At 41.2% G+C, this 20,108-nt stretch overlaps 4 protein-coding genes across 13 annotated transcripts in view; 2 read left to right on the top strand and 2 right to left on the bottom strand.

Annotated features, from left to right (window-relative positions):
* Positions 1-20,108, top strand: part of LOC129762698 (uncharacterized) — a 363,476-nt gene that overhangs the window by 296,801 nt on the left and 46,567 nt on the right. For all 3 annotated transcript variants that reach the window (XM_055761201.1, XM_055761200.1, XM_055761199.1), the window contains 7 exons: positions 11,536-11,705; positions 11,764-12,374; positions 12,433-12,611; positions 12,669-12,872; positions 13,284-13,399; positions 13,474-13,612; positions 13,675-14,156. In XM_055761201.1, coding sequence (XP_055617176.1) covers positions 11,536-11,705; positions 11,764-12,374; positions 12,433-12,611; positions 12,669-12,872; positions 13,284-13,399; positions 13,474-13,612; positions 13,675-14,156 — 1,901 coding nt within the window. The remainder of the gene's footprint in view (positions 1-11,535; positions 11,706-11,763; positions 12,375-12,432; positions 12,612-12,668; positions 12,873-13,283; positions 13,400-13,473; positions 13,613-13,674; positions 14,157-20,108) is intronic.
* Positions 440-1,832, bottom strand: LOC129762708 (uncharacterized). The gene is made up of 3 exons (XM_055761216.1): positions 1,685-1,832; positions 1,469-1,599; positions 440-1,407 (listed from the first exon to the last, which is right to left on the bottom strand). The coding sequence occupies exons 1-3, from the start codon at positions 1,746-1,748 to the stop codon at positions 1,147-1,149; spliced, it is 456 nt and encodes a 151-aa protein (XP_055617191.1). The 5' UTR covers positions 1,749-1,832; the 3' UTR covers positions 440-1,146.
* Positions 5,010-20,108, bottom strand: part of LOC129762704 (GDP-D-glucose phosphorylase 1) — a 141,637-nt gene continuing 126,538 nt past the window's right edge. For 4 of the 8 annotated variants that reach the window (XM_055761207.1, XM_055761210.1, XM_055761211.1 and 1 more), the window contains 3 exons: positions 6,000-6,264; positions 5,536-5,919; positions 5,010-5,481 (listed from right to left, as the gene is read on the bottom strand). In XM_055761207.1, coding sequence (XP_055617182.1) covers positions 5,071-5,481; positions 5,536-5,919; positions 6,000-6,158 — 954 coding nt within the window. In that variant the 5' untranslated portion in view covers positions 6,159-6,264 and the 3' untranslated portion in view covers positions 5,010-5,070. Of the gene's footprint in view, positions 5,482-5,535; positions 5,920-5,999; positions 6,265-6,339; positions 6,786-19,306; positions 19,976-20,108 lie in introns of those variants that run through there. The other 4 variants (XM_055761206.1, XM_055761205.1, XM_055761208.1 and 1 more) reach the window with 3 other exon arrangements.
* On the top strand, positions 14,685-16,432 carry LOC129762710 (uncharacterized). Its single transcript, XM_055761219.1, has 2 exons — positions 14,685-15,093; positions 15,167-16,432. Exons 1-2 carry the CDS (start codon positions 14,841-14,843, stop codon positions 15,319-15,321), a joined length of 408 nt encoding a protein of 135 aa, XP_055617194.1. The 5' UTR covers positions 14,685-14,840; the 3' UTR covers positions 15,322-16,432.

Genomic DNA, 20,108 nt, shown 5'->3' with positions numbered 1-20,108 from the left:
TAGTTATAACTTGTGGTTTAATAACACAACTTGTTTCTTGATATAGAAATAAAAAAATGTTGTGCTTGGTTTTGCCGGTAGCTTAAGTTGCTAGTTGTTGGTAGTTGGACAGATTACACATTAATAATTTATAAAAGGAACATCAGATTCTGGAGAAGGTACACGGTGTAATAAATAAGAATATTTGAATATACCTTCATTCAAATCTTTTAGATATGGTAATAATTCTACCGCTGAAGGATCCTTCGAGGTGGTTTCGAAGTACGCTTCTAAATCAGCACCGACACTTTTGAGAGTGTTCAAACCTTTGATCACCGCTGGAAACAGTTCAATGAAATCAGAATCAATCTACAAACGAAACATAACATAAAAATGTTCAATAAATTAAAATTTGCTAAATAGGATGAAATCAAGAATTCTCTCATGGGATTTCCTGCTTTTAAAGACTAGTATGCGATAGAGGGATAAACTTACCAGTTGGTAACCAAAAGCGTTTTTGTAGTGCGGAAACTCCGCCAAAAGTTTCGGCAATGTTTTCACATTTCCAAGATATTGTTTTCTGAAGGAATAACTTGCTGCCCATTTATCCAGTACTGTAGACCAAGGATTTTGATTGAGCATCAACCACTCTACTGCTTCATCGATGCTTGGCTGATTGTCGTAAACTATACCTTTCGATCGCTTCTCGTGAATCGTTTCTTTTTTGTCACTCTTCCTCTTACTTTGTTTCAGATTGCCAATTTTATTCGCGATTTTGCCGTCCGGGTTTTATTTCATCTCTCCCTCGTGGTATATAGTAGTTGTCCTATGAAATATTGCATTAATTTCATGATTTGATCGTTATCGTATATTTCTTACCTTTTTTTCTGATCTAAACAACATTATTATTGTTCGATTGAATGTTTCCAAATCATCTGCCTTCAACTTCTTTTTCAACGTGAAATGATATTGAGCTACAATGCCAGCCAGTTGTAATTGTTTCGCTTCCGACAGCTCCCCTACATTTGCTCTATTAATAATTTCTCTTCCGATCTCAGTTTTCTCAAGCAGGGTTCTCAATACGTTTGTAGTCAGTACAGTTCGTTGAGGAGAACTGCTTAACTTGTCGGGAACATCATGCTCGGAAGGTTCGCTTTCAACATTTCCTTAACCTATACATTCGCAACTTTTTTCTGTTGGACTGTTTTTTGATGAAACTTCCCAATCAATGACCGCTGGCAGTTCTAATGTCACTTGTTCAACACACTCTTCCGGATTACCCGCTTCCACCGCGGTTTTCACCAACACTGGATCCTGTTCCAATAGCTCCTCCGCTGATGTATCGAGCTGATCTGCAACAGGCGCTGCATTTGAATGCAATGTTTTCCGTACCGCGTCGCTGTTCAAAAGAGCTGCTATTTGCTGTTTCTGAAATGTAAACGTATATATAAATTTTCATAAACATGGGATATATGATACAAGTAATTACGTTTCGTTTTCTCCAAGCACTTATCCGTTCAGAAAGGTTTTTATAAGACCAATCTATTCCACAAGGCTCTAAGATTCGACGGAAGTCCTCTAAATCGAATGTCAATAACTCGAATATTCCAAGTTCACAATCTGAAAAACCGTGAAAAAACAATAGAATGAATAAAATCCGGTTGTATTTAATATTTTACAGGTGTAAATTCGAAGTTATACTTACCATTCATCAAAATATTAATAAAATTGATTGGGAACTCTAAATCTGCAAGCAGTCGAGACGCCATTGTGAATTCTTAAAATTTTCACGCAGGAAATTCACATAGCTCGCCCAAATAATGAAATGTCAAATACGTTGTGTTTTCAAGACTTTCCTATAAGAATCACTAAAGTCACGTAATTCATCCAGAATGAACCCCGTTTTCAATGTATAGGAGTTTTCACATAAATTCAAGGTGAATATTTTTTTGAGTGTATATAATCGAGTTCGCGCTGTAATGGATTTACTTTTTTGTACCGAATAAATATTCGGTGTGAGGAGTGTATCGAAAATAAGCTGTAAACACATTTTTAATCCTAAAATCCATTTTTATCCCGTTCGGCAATGTTTTATGAACCTTCTTCTTACAGTGTGTGAAGAAAATGGGTGGGTTATATCTATGATATAACCACAAGATTGACGTGGCTCTACCGCTGGCTTAGTATCCATTTGTGTAATAACTGAAATGCGCATAAATTATGTTTTCATTCTATTCAAGTTTATTTGTTTCAAATTTCACTAGCTGTACCCTGTCACGCTTTGCTGTGGCACATTGAGGTTTTATGGCAGAGAAACGATTAGCAAAAGCATATGTTTCGTATGAGTTGAAGTTTCGATACTTGAAATACTTTTGTTTTTGTATGATCTGCGAAGATATAAAGTCTATCTTGTTTCCCAACACGGAAACGTGCAAAATACAGTTGAACAATCCGCATCCGAATTTAAACAACACAATTGCAAAGATTGATTTTGAGTAACGCCAATCGAATAAAAATAAATGGATTTAAAATCATTATCAGATACAATTTTAATTCACGATTTTTTAAACACTTTCAAAAAATATGTTGCTATCACATAGAATACATATTCAGTACTAGAAATTACATTTACGTTCACAGCTTTATTTCAGAAGTGTGCTTATTCCATCTGGAAATCATAAAGTTTCCTGAGGTTTTGGCAGTAGCAAAAACAATCCTTGAAGTGTGTTGTATATTTTGTCATAATATGAGACCCCCATCAGTACCGAACATTTCGAGCGCACATTATAGGTATCAAAATAACATTGATGTTCAATAAATTCAGTTTTTACAATGAAGTGATCGGAATTTGTGTCAAAAATCATAATTTCGGAATTTGAGACAAAATGGTAGCTTCAATTTGGTTGATAAAAACAATATCATGCATTTTTGGAAAATTAGTAAAAACCCATGAAAACACAAAACTTTAAGTTTCTTCGTTACTCCTAAAAGACTCTTGGTTCCATTAATTTGAATATTTTACAACTGCATTCATTTTACACGCAATTCTGTATGAAAAACTATACAGACATTATTATCCTAAGACTAACTATTCTCGATATGAAACAACATGCATAGAAAGTTATATCTCATGAAAAACCATTTACGCATACCATGGAATCTCAATCTCCATCCCTTGGAATCGTTTAATTTTTATAGTTTTGGGTTATGGGCGTCTATGCATACTCCGTAACTATGAAAGTTCGATCAAAGGAAGTTTACATGAGATATTTTTAGAACATAGATAAAGAAAAGTTCAATATGAGAAAAAAAATGAACGTTTGACTGGGCTGCACTCTCAGACGGCTCAATTCGTTTATTGATAAATACGGAGAGTTTTGAAATTTTTAAAAATGTAACAGATTTTATTTAATTTTGACTGTATAGGAGATTATATTTAGAAGATATATTTGCTCTTCCTGTCCACGTGGATGAAGTCTGTACCCCTTCCCCCCTCACCGTGGACAAGCGTGGACATCCATTATAATATAAAATCATCATCAGACACAATTCCAGTTCAATATTACGTAATACTGTATTGCATAGAATACATATTCGAAATAGAAAAGTAAATTTTTTATTCATTATTTTTTATTTGAGAAGTGAGTTAATGTCATCCTGTAAATTCATGGCTGTAGAGTGGTTTTCACATTTTAACCCACCTGGCAGTATGTTAAGCGCCTTGATTTACACCAGCTTGAGCTCGCTTTACACCAGCTCGCAAGTGACAGCAAGTGAATGCAATTTGCGACCCGGACATGTTTGACGCTGTCAAATGCAGTGTATTAGAATTAGAGATGGGCAAATCAGCTCATCATGGTGAGCGGCTCAGAGCCGTTCAGCTCATACAAGTGAGCTGCTCATTTGGAACAGCTCTTCAGCTCAGTTGAATTTTACAGTTGTCCACACAATTGCATATGAAACGTAATCACCATGGGACATTGCATAGTCTGCATTTTTTTAATAGACGGAAAGCAAAAAATAAACGAATTTAATTCGTAATTGTACAAAAACTAAAACTGATATGAATTCTAGTAATATAATATACAACAAATACTGAATGCTGAAATCTAACATAGAAGATGCTTAGGATATGCTGAACTTAAACAACAGAAAAACCAGCAGTAGCCAAATAGAATGCCTCCAGGAATATTAGCCGAGACAACGTTTTTTGAAAAAAAAAACCATCAAGATTTTTTTTTGCATCCGAGGATATAAAAATAAATCCACTAATAGGTGCAACTAGAAATAATTATTCGCGATCACAAAGGTAACAAAAGGACCAGTATCAATCATCAACATTTATGCCGGGTGGTTTTCTGAATTGTTTTGATTCAGCACGCGGAAATAAATGTATGTGTTTCCATAGTAATGTTTAAATAACAATGTAATATATTAAATTTATTTACAAGCATATAATAATGTGTATTATTTTGTTTGGCCATATAAGAAAAATTTAATGAAGTAACGAACGATTGAATATCTTCAAAACAAAAACCTTTTTTCCTATCTGCCATCACTGCTAAAGCTAAAGTACGAAGAGAGATACACGAAAACAAACTGACGTCATGCCATGAAGCGCGGGAGACGAAAAATCCTTTCGCGTCTCGCAATTCACACTCTTTGTGGCTTTTGCGCTCCACAGTTATGCAACTCAAAAGCTCAACAGCTCAACAGCTCTTCAGCTCAACAGCTCAACAGCTCATCAGCTCAACAGCTCAATGGCTCATCAGCTCAACAGCTCAACAGCTCATCAGCTCAGCAGCTCATCAGCTCCAGCTCCGTAATGAGCTGATGAGCTGCGTTTTTTTTATTGCGAGCCGATCCGAATCCGCTCACTATGATGAAGCGATTCGAATGAACAGCTCATGAGCGGATGGCACATCTCTAATTAGAATATGGATGCCCTAGGGCCGCATTCATCCGACGCCAATTCGTGGAAAATCACATGAAAGGATTATCTCGCATTAATTAATATTTCCATCCATTGATTGAAACACACGATTATCGATTCTATCATGCAGCAATAATTTATTCATCCTTCGTAATCGTCTACAATTCATCCATCAGCATCTGCTCCAGTTGACCGTAAAGATCCTCGCCCTGGGCCTCCAGAAAATGCTCCCCGAGAAGACGCTCATCCAGCTGCTCGAAGTCCGATTCGTTGCCAAGCGGGACGAAACCGCTAAGTTCGCAGAAAGCCACATTGAATGGGGAGGCCTGTTTGTACACACACGGCCTGAGCCGAGGATAGACAAGCGCCCGCAGCACCGTCTCGGGACGGTTCCAGGTCAGAAAAAGATTGTGGGCAATGTTGTGCGCCAGAAAAACGCCAATAAGTTTGTAGATCTGGTTGGCGAACGTTTGGGGCGATGTGAAATCCTGAGAAACAATAACGAATGCTTTCGCTGGGTGATCCCAATCCAGGCGGTACAGTTTCTCTACACTCAAAGGGACGAGTGGCTAAAATAATGGAATAATTATCCTCGGAAACGTTCACGATTTCTCTCAACTCACCGCATCCTCCACATACAACTCATGGTCGACAAACATCAGATGCAGATGAAGATGATTGACGGAGGCTAACGCGCCCGGACTGTTGAATCCCAGCCGATACCTCCGATCTTGGAAACCAAACATCAAACTGACCGCCACAACCACACTGTCTTCCGTCAACACTTGTTTCAGATTCCTGCTCCTGTCGGGAACAACCAGAATGTGGTACCGTGTCAGTGGACTGTCGTTAATAAGAAACGACACATCCGCGTCCCCGACACGTGTTTCGCACAAAATTTCTACTGGTTTAATTTTGTTGAAATTGAACAAATCCGGATCAAACGCGGGCGCGATGTTCGCCATAAAATCCGGCTTTCGACGTGCCGTCGTTCGTTTGCGATTCAGCTGTTGTGGGGTGAGAGCGGAGAGTTGCATGCAATATCGGAGAATAGCATAGCGCATGGCACAGAAGAACGCCCACTTACCTGCAAGAGAAAACCGAATCGCCCCTCGGTGATTCGCTCGCGCTCAACTGTCAGCTGGTAGCGGAAGATGCCTTCCGTGTTGTGCAGTTCCGTCCAGCGGGCCTCCAGCGTTTGCTTCAGTTCCTGCATTTGGTTAGGCTTTGGAGGCGTAGCTGCCATTAGCGAATTGCTGCTATGCGAGCGTTGCGATTAGAAATGAGTCTAGTCAGACGAATCTTGTGATGATATCCAAGCTTCTCTGTTTACTAGTAGCTAATGCAATATTCTGAATGGAGAAAACGAGAGATTGAATGGTAAACCAGTGTTGCCAAATTGTATGACAACAAGTTAAATACTGTACACATAAATATTTCCACGTTTTCTATCTCCACGCTACGATCATAATGTAGGAACTGACTGCGGCCCCCTATCTGATTTGTTTTATATATCTTGTAAGAATGTCTTCTCAGTGTTTATTTACGTATAACAATTCTCTAGATTACTGTTTTCAGTGGTAGAGCCTTGTCATATCTTATATCGGTGTTTATGTTTATACAATCACGCTTGATGGTGGTCGGATACTCGGTTATGGGTGACTTATAGAATGTTTCGTTATCTGATGAAAATTGACCGCTCAAGAAACAGCACATTTTAACTGGTATCTTCGATTTTGTCGAGCATAATGTGAGTTTGAGGATCGCGTAAAGAAATTATTTTGCATAGACTAACAAAAATCAAAAGTCCAGCGGTGTCAAGTTGCGTCGTCGCGGTTGCACATTGACGAGGTTTTTTTCAAGATATAATCGCATTGTTTGCGTCGAACTTCTTATTACGTTCAGATTACTTATTATTAACTTGTTACGAAATTCAAGAACTAACTCTTAAGTGGAAATGTCCGTCGCTTGGTCGTCAATGCTTGCGCAATGTACTTTTACCTTTTGAAGTTTCTCAGCCTTATAGGCTTACAGTGAGTTTGCACAGTGTATTGAGCATTTTTCGGGCGCTTTTTGAGCGCTCACTGTTACAGATAATAGTAATGTTTCCTGTACCATAGAAAGCAATTTATGAAAAAACGACGTAAAGAGCAAAAACTTCATACTTTTGCCTTAGTTGCTAGTCGGGGAAGAAAGCAACACAACTTTATGATTTTATTGTACCTCTCTTTCTGCTAATGCAAACATTTCTGTCAAATACCACAAAGAAAAAAGAATGTAGAAGCTGTCTACTTTTACGGTGTTTACCCCTCTGAAGGACTAACTTAACCTATATACAAATACAAACAACATATTGAAAAACCTACAGGGAGACAAATAAAAAATTTTGGTATCATAAATTTTCCATTTAATGCAATAACAAAAGTTGTAATCGATAGATTTGCAGGTTTTTTTTCAGATTAGTGACGAAATTTCCTGATATTCCCTGTTGTTCCTAACACAGTTTGAATTCCCTGATATTCCCAGATTCTCAAGGTTTCAAGCCGGTTGTTTCATAACGAGCCGCTAAATATCAAAGAGCTTGTTGTTGTCTTGATTTTATAAATTTTTCAATAGAAAGATTTCTTTCATTTGTTCGTAAGCTCACGATCCTCAAAATAATATATTCTCAGCCAAGTAACTAGATTAATAATAAGCCTAAATATAATCCATTTGTGAGCCTCAACTCGACTCAATTCTATCAATAATCTTGTTTTCATTTAGGTGTAGGTAGGTACGTATCATATATCGATAGATATTTCATATAAACCATTTAAATTTAAAACCAAATCTTTCGTTCACTCAGTTTTCCTTTTGAAGCTGCGTTGTGTTCGTCATCGTTGGCAATGGTGCCGTTTGACGAATTATTTTACGCTTTCTAGAGATCCTCGTTTCAACAGCTCTTCTGCCCGTAAAACTTCTAATTCCACTCAGTTTTACTTGCCTTTAATGTCCAGCAAAACCAATTTAGAGAACGGTCTGTGAAAAACTCCATTGGATGTCTGAACCCTTACTCTTCGGATTCGTCCATCCGAACCTCTCATCATCTCGACGATTTGACGTCTTGTCCAACCATTCCGCATCGATTGATCGTCCACGATTACCAAATCTCCTTCTGCGATATCCTTAACATCGTCCAATCACTTTGTTCGACGGGTAATAACGGATAAAGACTCCCTCGATATCCATCGACGCCAAAATTGATCGATCAGTTTCCTATCCAGATTCCAGTTGCTCCTGCCTAATTTCCTATATCGATTTTGGTGGCTGTACGATGCCACTAAAGTATATAAGGATTAAATAAATAGGCGTGAGTACCTCTTGCGTATCATTCTCAACTGTTAGGGGCCTTGAATTGATCAGACTTTCGGCACCACATCACATTCCGCCTGTAATCACTCTGAAGGATAATTATTTTAAAAAAATTAAACTGCTTTCTCATTGCCAGTTTGAGTTATTAAATTTTGTTTCTTTTATTTTTGTAGGATAGCTTTCTGGCTATCCACATACAACGTGGGCAACTTTAGGGAGGATAGGGGGTACAAAAATGTCTACGCATTTCCACGGCGAGGGGGGAAGGGGTTGTCAACTTGGACACTTTAAGTTTTTTACATAATACATTTACGACTATAATCTAAAATGAATTCAATCTTCTCTGTATTTTCAAGAATTTCGTAACTTCCCACCTACCCTGATTGCTCTGTACTCATCAATTAAAGAATTAAGTTGCCCGAGAGTTCATTTTTTCATATGGCTAAACTTCTACCCTGAAATGTGTATTCAAAGAGTAACGCATAAAATCAATTTATTCCTATTGGAGGTAGTGGACCATTCATTCATTCCGGGTGCATGAATGTTACACCTTCAAAGAATGTTGGAATTTAATAATATTGAAAAGCATGACATTTGACTCATAGGTACGGGTTTCGATTCAGCTCCGCTGCTGATGTAATAATCGTATGCTTCCTATTTTTGAAAACCCTCAAGATTTTGCGAAAGTAGAAGACGAGCATCAATTTTCTTCCATAGGGCCGTGACTCTGGCAGCGATGTTCTTTTTTAATTGAAATTTGGACATTTTTGCAAATCGTCTCTATTGGGTTGTCTGGGAATTTCATGGAATCAATCAAGAATAACTCACTGTACACGACACATACTTTTGAAGATTCAGTACAGATAACTAAATCCACCGATCATCAGCACCTTGTGAAGCTTGGATACGTAAAACGATTTATTCATTTTCATTCATTTTCAGTATAGTAAAAGCTGCGGAAAGTCATCGCATTTTGGTGGAATTTTATGGTGACCATGCTCCAACTGAGCGAACGTGTCAGACGTGGTTTGCACGGTTGAAAAGTGGTAATTTTGACTTGGAAGACGAAAAACGTTCCGGACCGCCAAAAAAGTTCGAAGATGAATAATTGGAGGCTTTACTCGATCAAGATCCGTCACAAACGCAACAACAACTTGCAGATACACTTGGAGTAGCTCGGCGAACCATATCCGATCGTTTAAAATCAATGGGAATGATCCGAAAGATAGGACATTGGGTGCCGTATGGATTGAAACGTGCGAACAACTGCTCCAACGGCATAAAAGAAAGGTTATTTTGCATCGAATCGTTACTAGCGATGAAAAGTGAGTCCGTTACGACAATCCTAAACATTGGGCAACGTATGGATACCCCGGCCATGCATCAACATCGACGGCCGCGCGGAATATTCACGCCCAGAAGGTTATGCTGTCTATTTGGTGGGACCAGCTGGGTGTGGTGAGCTGCTATAACCGAATGAAACCATTACGGGGGATCTCTACCGACGCCAATTGATGCGTTTGAGCCGTGCACTGAAGGAAGCATGTCGCGAAACCGGTCAAAACGTACTTGGAAACACTGAACGCACCCGCCGTATTCTCCAGACATTGCTCCGTCCGATTACTACCTTTTTCGATCGATGCAACATGGCTTGGTTGACCAGCACTTCTCCAATTTTGATGAAGTCAAAAATTGGATCGATGCATGGTTAGCCGACAAACCGGCCGATTATTTCCGCAAAGGGATCCGTGAATTTCCAGAAAGATGAGAAAAAGTTGTGACTAGCGTTGGGCAATACTTTGAATATTAAATACGTTACCATTTCTGCAGAATAAAGCAATAATTTTTGAAAAAAAACGAAGAAACTTACCGGTATTCCTATTAAAAACACAAATTTATCGATTTCTTATTGGTGTAATTTATTTTCACAGCAGAAAAGTATACTGAAACCAAAAAAGCAAAATAGGAATTATTTGAATGTTTTATTTGAGTCTATCAGCCAATTCAGGACTCATAAAGTTGGTTCGTCTTTGCAAAATAGCGAATCACAGATTTCACGTTGCAATTTGCTTCTAAAATTCGTGGATTGAAAATATTCAGTTCCGACAACACTGCTTGAGGACGGCGCCAGTGGTTGTATGGTTAGCGTAACAGCCTCACAATCCGATCGGCCTGGGTTCAATCCCAGCTGGCGTCGTTGGGATTTTCTGAGGCGAAAAATCTCTGGTTACGTCTTCCTTCGGAGCGGAAGTAAAAGAAGTTGGCCCGGCTCATGAGTTGTTGAGTCTGATAGGTAGGAACAGGTGGAGTCGCCTCCCTGATGTCGGTGATTGGCACTAAAGTGGCGGAAATAGGCCGACGAAAAATAAGCGAAGATAAAAAAAAAAAACACTGCTTGAGAAGAGCAAACCTTCCTCTCCCATTCCTATGATGATAAGCGAAGAAGAGAAAACTACTTGCACAATTTATTGCATCCAATTCATATAAAGCCGTGGGATGCGACTCGATTCAAAAATTATTTACAACTAGCTGGCCCGGCGAACTTCATCCCGCCCAATTTTTTTTTTCCCACATGAATTCTTTCGAACATTCACGTTTTCTTACTAAGTGAACTCTCGTGGGTTCAGTCGCAGAACTCGCCATTGATTGATCTTCTAATTGGCCATTTACAATTTCATTTTATTATAATTTTTGTATTCCTTCTACCAAAACTCTTTATTATACTTATTTTTTTTTTAGACTCAATTTTCGCTCAAGTTTCTTGATTCACTTGCAGAAAACATGTTTCTCCGTTACATGGAATACATGCTTGATACGGAAAATTGAATTTTCATTCATAATTTTTAGTTTCGAAGCTAATTATTCCACATGAGAATCTTATGCCATTTTTGATTTACTGTAGAGCATATGAGGATTTATATTTCCTAAAGTTTACCGATTTTTCTCCATTATATTGAGGACGGGACGGGAGGAGACGAATACAACAAAGTAAAGTCCTTTCACTACATTTAGTCTTCTATTTTTATCTACATATAGATGATAATGGAATTATGATTTCAAATCATTGTAATCACATCAATTGGAAACATAGATGGAACTGCTTTAATTTAGGTTTGACTTGAATTTCGAGCTGTTCAAATTATATTGCCTAAATTTTACAGGCTGACAATAAATGATTCCACGTTTTTAAAGGGGCAGTTTCAGTTGCAAATGAATAAAATTAATTAGTTAGAAAATACATTTGAAATAAATGTAGTTCATTACTTTTCCAGATCATCTCGGACTACTGTAAAACCCACCACCTGTTTAAACCCTTTTCTCACATGGTGATCGACTTGTTCAAGGAAGTCGCTTCGGTGGCCACGGCCCGTGATGGACCTAAGCAACCGACAAAGCAACATCATCAAGCCAAGCACATGACGGAATCTTACGAGGAGCAAAAGTGAGCACACATGAAAATCTTCTTTTCTATAATAACAACTCCAATCTCTTTCCCCCAGAAGTGACACCGATTCGGGCCGCAGTTCGGACCACGGTGAACTGATAGAGGTGCATCGCCGGAAGGACAACTTCGTGGCCCCGCCGATCAACTACGGCATCACGATCAGCGGACACGATCTGGAGCAGGCACGATACTTCGGGTCGACCGCCAATTTACGGGTGAAACGGGCCGAACCGGACTGCAAGTTCCGGTCACTGCCCCGGCCGACGGAATCCGGAAACCGACTCGAGCCGGTGCGGAACTATGCAACGATTGGGTACTCGAAGAGTGTAAAGATCGCCAATTCAGGAGGAGGAGGGCCGGGCGTTGAGAACGGTGCGGACATGCGGAAAGTGCACGTGGTTCGGAGACGGCACAACGCGGACATGCTGCGGAAGAGGAACGATTTTCGGAGAAATACGATCGATGTAACGATGGTTGAGGTGAAGATGGCTGAGGTGCAACAGCAGCAGCAGTATCAGCAGTATCAGCACGGGGAAAGGTTGCAGCGCAGCCACACGCGGCTGGTTCCGTCCAAGTCGACCAACCAGCTCCATCTGGCTGACGAGGATGGAACCGAGTTCAGGCGAAAGATTGATGAAATGAGTTTCAACGCCACCTCGATGCCAAGTGAGTCAAGAATTTATTTCCCAAAGACCGAAGTGATATATTTGATGCTTTCCCGTAGATCTTGGAGCCCCAATTGTGTCGATTTCGCAGGCAAACGTTGTTGGTAGTGAACGATCCGGCAGCAGGGTTGAAGCGATGGATGATGGCCGCAGGGTTACATTCGATGCTTCCAAAGCCCCAGAATTTGTGCGAAATGCCAGCAGCCTACCGAAAATAGTCGATCTCACGGATGCAAAGGTAGGATCAGCGCACAACGACATTCATCTGATTCTAACGCTTTGATAACTCTTCCAGACACAACACAAGCGGACGGTCACAATTCTGCTGTTGAACGGCACCAAAGTGAACGTTATTTGCAACCCTACCACAACGCTGGCCAGCCAGATTTTTGGGGCCATCCTCAAGCTCGAGAAGCTTACGGAGAACTTTTTCCTGGGATTGTGTGCGCTCATCGGAGGAGATTTTGTGTTTCTCCCGCAGGATTTGAAGATCTACAAGGTGCGTTTATTGTCGTTTTTTGTGTGGTGATCCCGATTCGGATCAAGTATAAAGACGCGTCCACATTACCGCCCGGGCTTGCCGACTTGCCGAAAACCGGCTCGAAACAAACCGAACCCAACCCGACACAAGTGGGTCCGGTTCGAGAAAGTCGAACCAAAACACCCGAAGCGCCCGAACCGAATATGCCGCCTGGTAGAGACCGATCGGCATAATGTGGACGCGCCTTAAGATTCGAAAATTTTGTTTGGGTTTAATCAATTAACAATCACTGAACACGTCTTGCACTCCCGCAACTATATTTTATTCTGCCTTTCTTTTTACAATTCATCTCAAAGCCTACTACTATTTTATAATGAATAGCGCAGTTTGTAAAAACTTTAACGAAATATCGCTCTGTATTTTCTACAGGTCGCACCCCAGGTTTGGGTCAACACAACGAAAAAATCCGCCACTCTGAGTGAGAATGTCGTCTTCACACTTTATCTGCGGATAAAGTTCTTTTTGCCAACGCTCCGCGGGGTTAGGTATGTGTGCGAAGGAAGCATTCGCTTCGAAAGCTTCCCAATGACAAGCTTTTCCTCTCTTTTTTTCTCATCAGCTGCTTGGAATCGCGCCATCTGTTGTATCTGCAGCTGCGCAAAAGCATTCTGGAGAGACAAATTCTCTGCTCCGAGGACGATTTGATTGCTCTGGGAGGACTTGCGCTGCAGGTGGAAGTGGGATGCTTTCGGGAGAATGTAGGTAGCGCGTAAAACTCCTGTTGCCAGTTTAATCGAATTTGGAATTTTTTTTTCTCCAGATGAAATACGCGGAATACTTTACCATCTCGCACTACCTTCCGGAGGAGGTCTACCGGAAGAAGAAAGAGCTGGCAAAGTACCTCCGGAGTTCGCACTTCTGCAAGCGAGGTCTTCATCAGCTCGAGGCGGAGCACAACTTCATCCGCTACGTGCAGGAGTTGAAGGAGTACGGGCTGCATCTGTACAGCGCGTCGTGGACTACCGAGGAGAATATGACGCTAGAGGTGTACGTGGCGATTTCGCTCAGCGGTGTAGCGATCTTCGAGCGAAATCTGAAGTTTAACCCAAAAGGGGCACAGCAAGAGTTTAGCAATGGCAAGAACTCCTACCAGCGGCATCTGTATGCGTTCTTCGATTGGTTGGAGATCGAGAACATTTGCTTCTCGAAGCACGTGTTTTGTGTGGTGGTCAGGAGGACGGAAAGTTTGAACCCGAAGGATAAGAGTCGGGTCAAGTACAAACTGAGGATGGACGGAAGGAAGTAAGTAGCTTTTTTTCTTGAGTAATTTTTTCGTTGGTTTTATTTTTTGGAACCGCTAGATTGACCAACGTGCACATATACTGAATCAGATTGGAGGAAGCCTAGAACTTTTCATTCCCTATCTGCACGTTATATAGAAATGTTGGAATTATAGAAGCGGTGCTTCAACTAATCACCTATATCAGTGCTACAATATAATTGAACCCAACTCTTGTGTAGTTTGAAATCGGTGTGTAACACTTAACAATTCTCTGCTGTACTGTACTTTATTGCTATTCCTGTGAGGTGCGTAGAAGAGAGGTTAAATGCACAATGCCCTACCCCTCGCAGCTAACAGTATAACAGTGATTTTGTTGTTATATCATAGCAGCAGTAGTAGCACACACGTCACATCATTTCCTCCTTCGGTCGAATCGTCGAATAGGTAAGCCACACTTAATATTTCTGTATCGGGTGATTTCACTGTAGGATTATACTACCGGCATTGAGGAACCCTTGCAGCGAATATCGGGAGCTCCACAATTCCAAATGATATTTCTTACAACACGGACGCACAAATTTGTTACTGCGCGTTTTCCCTACATTAAGGAGGTTATGGACCCAAACGTGGAAATTTTTTCGTCGTATAAAAAGTGATTTTTCCGTGCACGGGTGATAGAATGATTGAAGGCGAATACGAAAACGATGCTGGAACCTCGGGGCAAGGAAATGCAGCACCAGCTGGAGAATTTGCGGCCAGCAAGTGGATCTGTTACTGTTACTAACGGAAGCGGGATGACTGTAACGGCCACTGGTTCGGCCAACTTGAAGCCGGCATGTCAGGAGAGTTGCACTCCTGTTCATAATGTTCAACTGATCCCGCAGCTGTCGGTGAATCTACTTTCCATTAATCAAATAGTCAAAAAAGGAGATGCTGTCGTCATCACGTATGTTGGATGTAAGTTTTCAAACAGCGAAGGCCAAATTATTGGCACAAGTAGTCACGGATGTTGTTTTGGTTTGCTCGACAGCAAGCAGCGCGAAGGTTTGGCACCAGCGACTGGGACATCTTCAAAAGTATTACGAAATTGGTCAACGGAACGGTGGATGGAATCGCGACCAACAACAGAAATACGGTAGACTGCAAGGTGTGCGCGATTGGGAAACATTGTCGGCATCCCTTTAGTGAAGAAGGCTCACGTGCAATGAAAATGCTCGTTGTGGTACACACAGACGTTTGCGGCCCCATGGAGGTGTAATCACTTGGCGGAAGCAGGCATCGTATTGTATTCGTGGAAGGTAAATCTCGGAAGATGTGAACGTATTTCCTCAAAATAAAATCGGAAGCCAATGTATTGAGAACCTTCCAGGAATTCCATTGATGATCTTTTTCTTCTTTGTTTTAAAGAGGCTTTAAACTTTCAATTCTATTCGCCTCTAGACATCAACGACAATCGGGACATGCCGGGAATGAGCACGTAAATAAAGGATTCGAAAACTACTTTAATAAACACGGCATTCAACATCAGAAAACAACAACATATATTCCGGAGCAAAACGGCATAACAGAGCGCGCAAACCGTTCTATTATTGAACGCGCTCGTTGCTTACTGTTCGAGGCAGGGCTGGCGAAGACATTCTGGACTTAGGCCATACACACACATACACACATCCGAACAAGTCTGGTCTGGAAAGAAGCCTAATATGTCCCACCTTCAGATCTACGGTACGAAAGCGATGGTTCAAGCACCCAACCAAAGGTGATAGGAGTGGGATTCCAAATCCCGTGAATGCATTTTCGGTTGAGATACGACGACAACACGCTCTACGATCCACAGTCGTGTAAAATTTCCATTGCTCGCGAAGGTACGTCAAGCCCAACGGTTGAGAAGCAACATCCAGCTTTGATCCTGCTAGACTTTGAGTTCATCTCCTCATCGCTAACCTCGGTCGAGAAGGGCGAAGACATAGACGGCGAGGAAGAGTCCTCCACGGGTTGCAACAGTGAAGACGAGGAAATTTTTAATGACTATCAAATTACGAACAAAGGTCTACCGCATTTACAAATTTTACCGAGAGCTGATACGAACGAGAGTGAATTGGTTGCATTAGCGCAGCTTGCATCTTAGGAGATGTTCAGTGGGTTCGTAAACCGCGATCGAAATGGACGCAGTTAGGGATCCAATGGCTTGTGGTGATCTGGTTACATATCAAGAGACGGTGTCGCGGGAAGACTTGATGCGTGAGGAGTATGATGCGCTGAAGCCAAACAATCCGTTGACACTGACTGCCTTTAAGGTAGGAGACCGATCAAATATTAGGCTGTCAAAAAAGTCCTGCGGTATTTCCGCGAGGTGTCGTTGTAAGCGCGTAGTTCTAGTTGTATTCATTGTATCAAGTCATACTATAGCTTGTTGGAAAGGTATTTTTGCGCGCTGTAATATAGTCCTTGACAGTGTTTTGTTTGGTTAAGTCGTTCGTGAGTTATAGTGTCGCAAAGATGGAGCAAAATAAAGAGAAAATCCGACATATTTTACAGTACTACTATGACAAAGGCAAAAATGCATCTTAAGCTGCCAATAAAATTTGTGCAGGTTATGGACCCGATACAGTTTCCATTTCCACCGCACAACGATGGTTTCAACGTTTTCGTTCTGGTGTAGAGGTCGTCGAAGGTGCGCCACGCTCCGGAAGGCCTGTCGTCGAAAATTGTGACAAAATCACTGAATTAGCCGAGAAAGACCGGCATAGTAGCAGCCGTAGCATCGGCCAAGAATTGGGGATAAGTCATCAAACCATTATTAACCATTTGAAGAAGCTTGGATTCACAAAGAAGCTCGATGTATGGGTGCCACACACGTTGACGCAAAAAAACATCTTTGACCGTATCGACGCATGTGAATCGCTGCTGAATCGCAACAAAATCGACCCGTTTCTGAAGCGGATGGTGACTGGCGATGAAAAGTGGGTCACTTACGACAACGTGAAGCGCAAACGGTCGTGGTCGAAGCCCGCTGAAGCGGCTCAGACGGTGGCCAAGCCCTCATTAACGGCCAGGGAGGTTCTGCTGTGTGTTTGGTGGAATTGTCAAGGAATAATCTATTATGAGCTGCTTCCCTATGGCCAAACGCTCAATTCGGACCTGTACTGCCAACAACTGGACCGCTTGAAGGTAGCACTCATGAAGAAGAGGTCATCTTTGATAAACAGAGGCCGCATTGTCTTCCATCAGGACAACGCCAGGCCACACACTTCTTTGGTGACGCGCCAGAAGCTCCGGGAGCTCGGATGGGAGGTTCTTTTGCATCCGTCGTATAGTCCGGACCTTGCACCAAGTGACTACCACCTGTTTTTGTCCATGGCGAACGAGCTAGGTAGTCAGAAGTTAGCCACAAAAGAGGCCTGTGAAAATTGACTATCCGAGTTTTTTTTTGCCAATAAGGAAGCGAACTTCTATAACAGGGGTATTATGAAGTTGGCATCTCGTTGGGAACAAGTCATCGAACAAAACGGCGCATATTTGACTTAAAACAGATGATTGTAACTAATTTTATGAACAAATGAAAATTCAAAAAAAATACCGCAGGACTTTTTTGACAGCCTAATATAAATTAGTCTTTAATACCAAGCGCGACGCAAGCGGCACCGTGAACAGATACATGGCCCACCTAGACGTAGAGGGGGTGAACTATAACGAGGCCGCGATAACTTGTCGTTTCGACATGGATTGACATGGATAATCGATGTATAATCCAATGTCTAAAAATCCAACATTTTTTATTTACACAATGTTTATTTCCTATCTTCTATTCTCTCCATTCCTCCCCTTTCCTTAATCTCACTTCTTCTCTCTCTCTACCGAAAACTCCACTACACTATCCTTCAATCGGCTCTTCTAACCTTCTAAAAAAACTTCACTATTCTCTAATAATCTTCATCATCATTTGCTTAATTTTTCAGGCATTTTACTCAATCTATCAATCGTACTTCTCCTCTCTCTCTCATCTATTTCGTCAATCCCATTCGTCTTATCACTCTTCATCCTTCATTCATGTATTCGGATCATGATGTGTGCCAACAAAAAAAAACAAAATCATTGATCTCTTCTCAATCAATCGCAACCGGCAGAAAATTTAGCATCGGGACCTAGGGATTTTTGTATTCTACATTTATTCAGTTTGCTCATCACGTACGTGGAAATTTAATCGGTTTGTTCTAATATGATCCATATCATATATGTGTTAATATGGGATTCAAACCGGGTACCCTTATCATGGGGGACCGGTCGACCAACTCGCTTGGCTAAGATCGGTACGCAAATAATGTTTTCACGACCGTACCGGCTCTAATTTCGTCTTGCGCAAGGAATTAAATTGTTGGTTTTTGACGTAGAACTACGTCTTTCATTAAGGGTGCCAACTCAGAAAACAGGTCACGTTTTTATGAAATAAAGTTAACGTTAATAACTATTTTTGCCGCGAACGGATTTTGGCGATTTACATACCAAACGAATCGGAAATTCCCTAAGATTTGTTTGATATGCTATACATTATAATCCCATGGTGTGTAAATGGTTAAAATTCATGAAAACATTAGCGTTTCCATTTCCCCATACATTTGTTCTGTCCATTTCTGTGCTTTCCCGAACAGAGCTGTCAATAACGGGCAACTTATGGACGAGCAACGAAGGGGAAATCGTCACCGTGAACAAAGAAAAAGAAGAAGAACGAAGGGGAATATATGCCTACTAGGATTGCATTGGCGCTAATCTTGATCATAATGAAGCAGTGCTACTTTTTTCGAGGTTGTTGAGATTAACAGGAAGAGTTTATTTCGTTTATTTAGTCACCAAAGTAAAAAAAAGTAAATGTCGTTCTGGAATTTTGTATGTGATTTGGTTTTGCTTGCCAGTAGCAAAACTTTCTCCACTAAGGATGATAACTGCGCTTATCTCGAGCATGTATTGTTCTGCGAAGACAAGAATGAATCATCAAATGATTCTACAAGAAAAAAAATATTTCAAGGCGACCAAACTGGTAGAATCGTTGTTTCTAAAATTTCGTATATTCGCAGTTATAAACAAGCGACTTGAATTAAACTACAGCGTAGTTCTACGTCAATAATACGGTCGTGTCTTGGACACAACCTCCTATATATTTTTTACTCACGACCTTTTTGAGTTCGCTGTCCGATCTTAGCTTCGATGCTGCGTATCCTGAGATTAGCGGGTCTATATCGCTATCGCTCTGATTAGCGGAGTTTCTTCCGCTGCTGTGAATGTTCCTGATGCTCCAGCAGGACTTCCTTCTGCTTAATCTGGTCGTTGTCGCTGCTCCCTGCCAGCGCTTCGCGCTCTTCAGCACGTGGTTTGCTGGCACCTTCTCGCTGCACCGTGGGGTCTGGAACGGCTCTAGCTGCAGACAGTGTGTCGGGAATTCGCAACTGAGCAACTCATACATGTATATATCCACCCACGTGGAAAGTTAGCACGCATGGCACTACGGGACAGAATAAGCACAGATTACCTGAGGTTTGAAAACGCTAGGCACGATGACACTTCCTAATTCTGCTATTCGAGCCACTGTTGTAGCTAATTTCTGTTCGAGAAAAATAAATGTATTAACAAAAAAACTGCATAAAACTGGCTTGCTCAGTTAAGTCACGAGTCACTGACCTATACTTCCACACCGAGGCTCTTGGCGATGTCCGCCGGTCCAGCCTCTTCCACGATCCAGGATAAAGTGACCGATTAGAATTTCTAAATCCTCAGATCAGCTAGGCGCGAGATCAATTTTGTCGTAGTTATGTAATTGCCACAAAAATGCGCAAGTATATAACGTTTCTAGAGCCAATTATCGCGTGCAACAATTGCCTCAATCATTAAAGCCATCCACCTTTAATCCCAAATACCTGATCTTGCCGGACCTTCAGTCCAACCCATATTTGGGAACAAAGTACCTGTTCTTCTGCAGA

This window comes from Toxorhynchites rutilus, chromosome 1, assembly GCF_029784135.1.
Source record: "Toxorhynchites rutilus septentrionalis strain SRP chromosome 1, ASM2978413v1, whole genome shotgun sequence".
Taxonomy (NCBI): Eukaryota; Metazoa; Arthropoda; class Insecta; order Diptera; family Culicidae; genus Toxorhynchites; species Toxorhynchites rutilus.
Note: the sequence above shows the minus strand (reverse complement) of the source record. Positions and strands in the feature narration are given on the sequence as shown.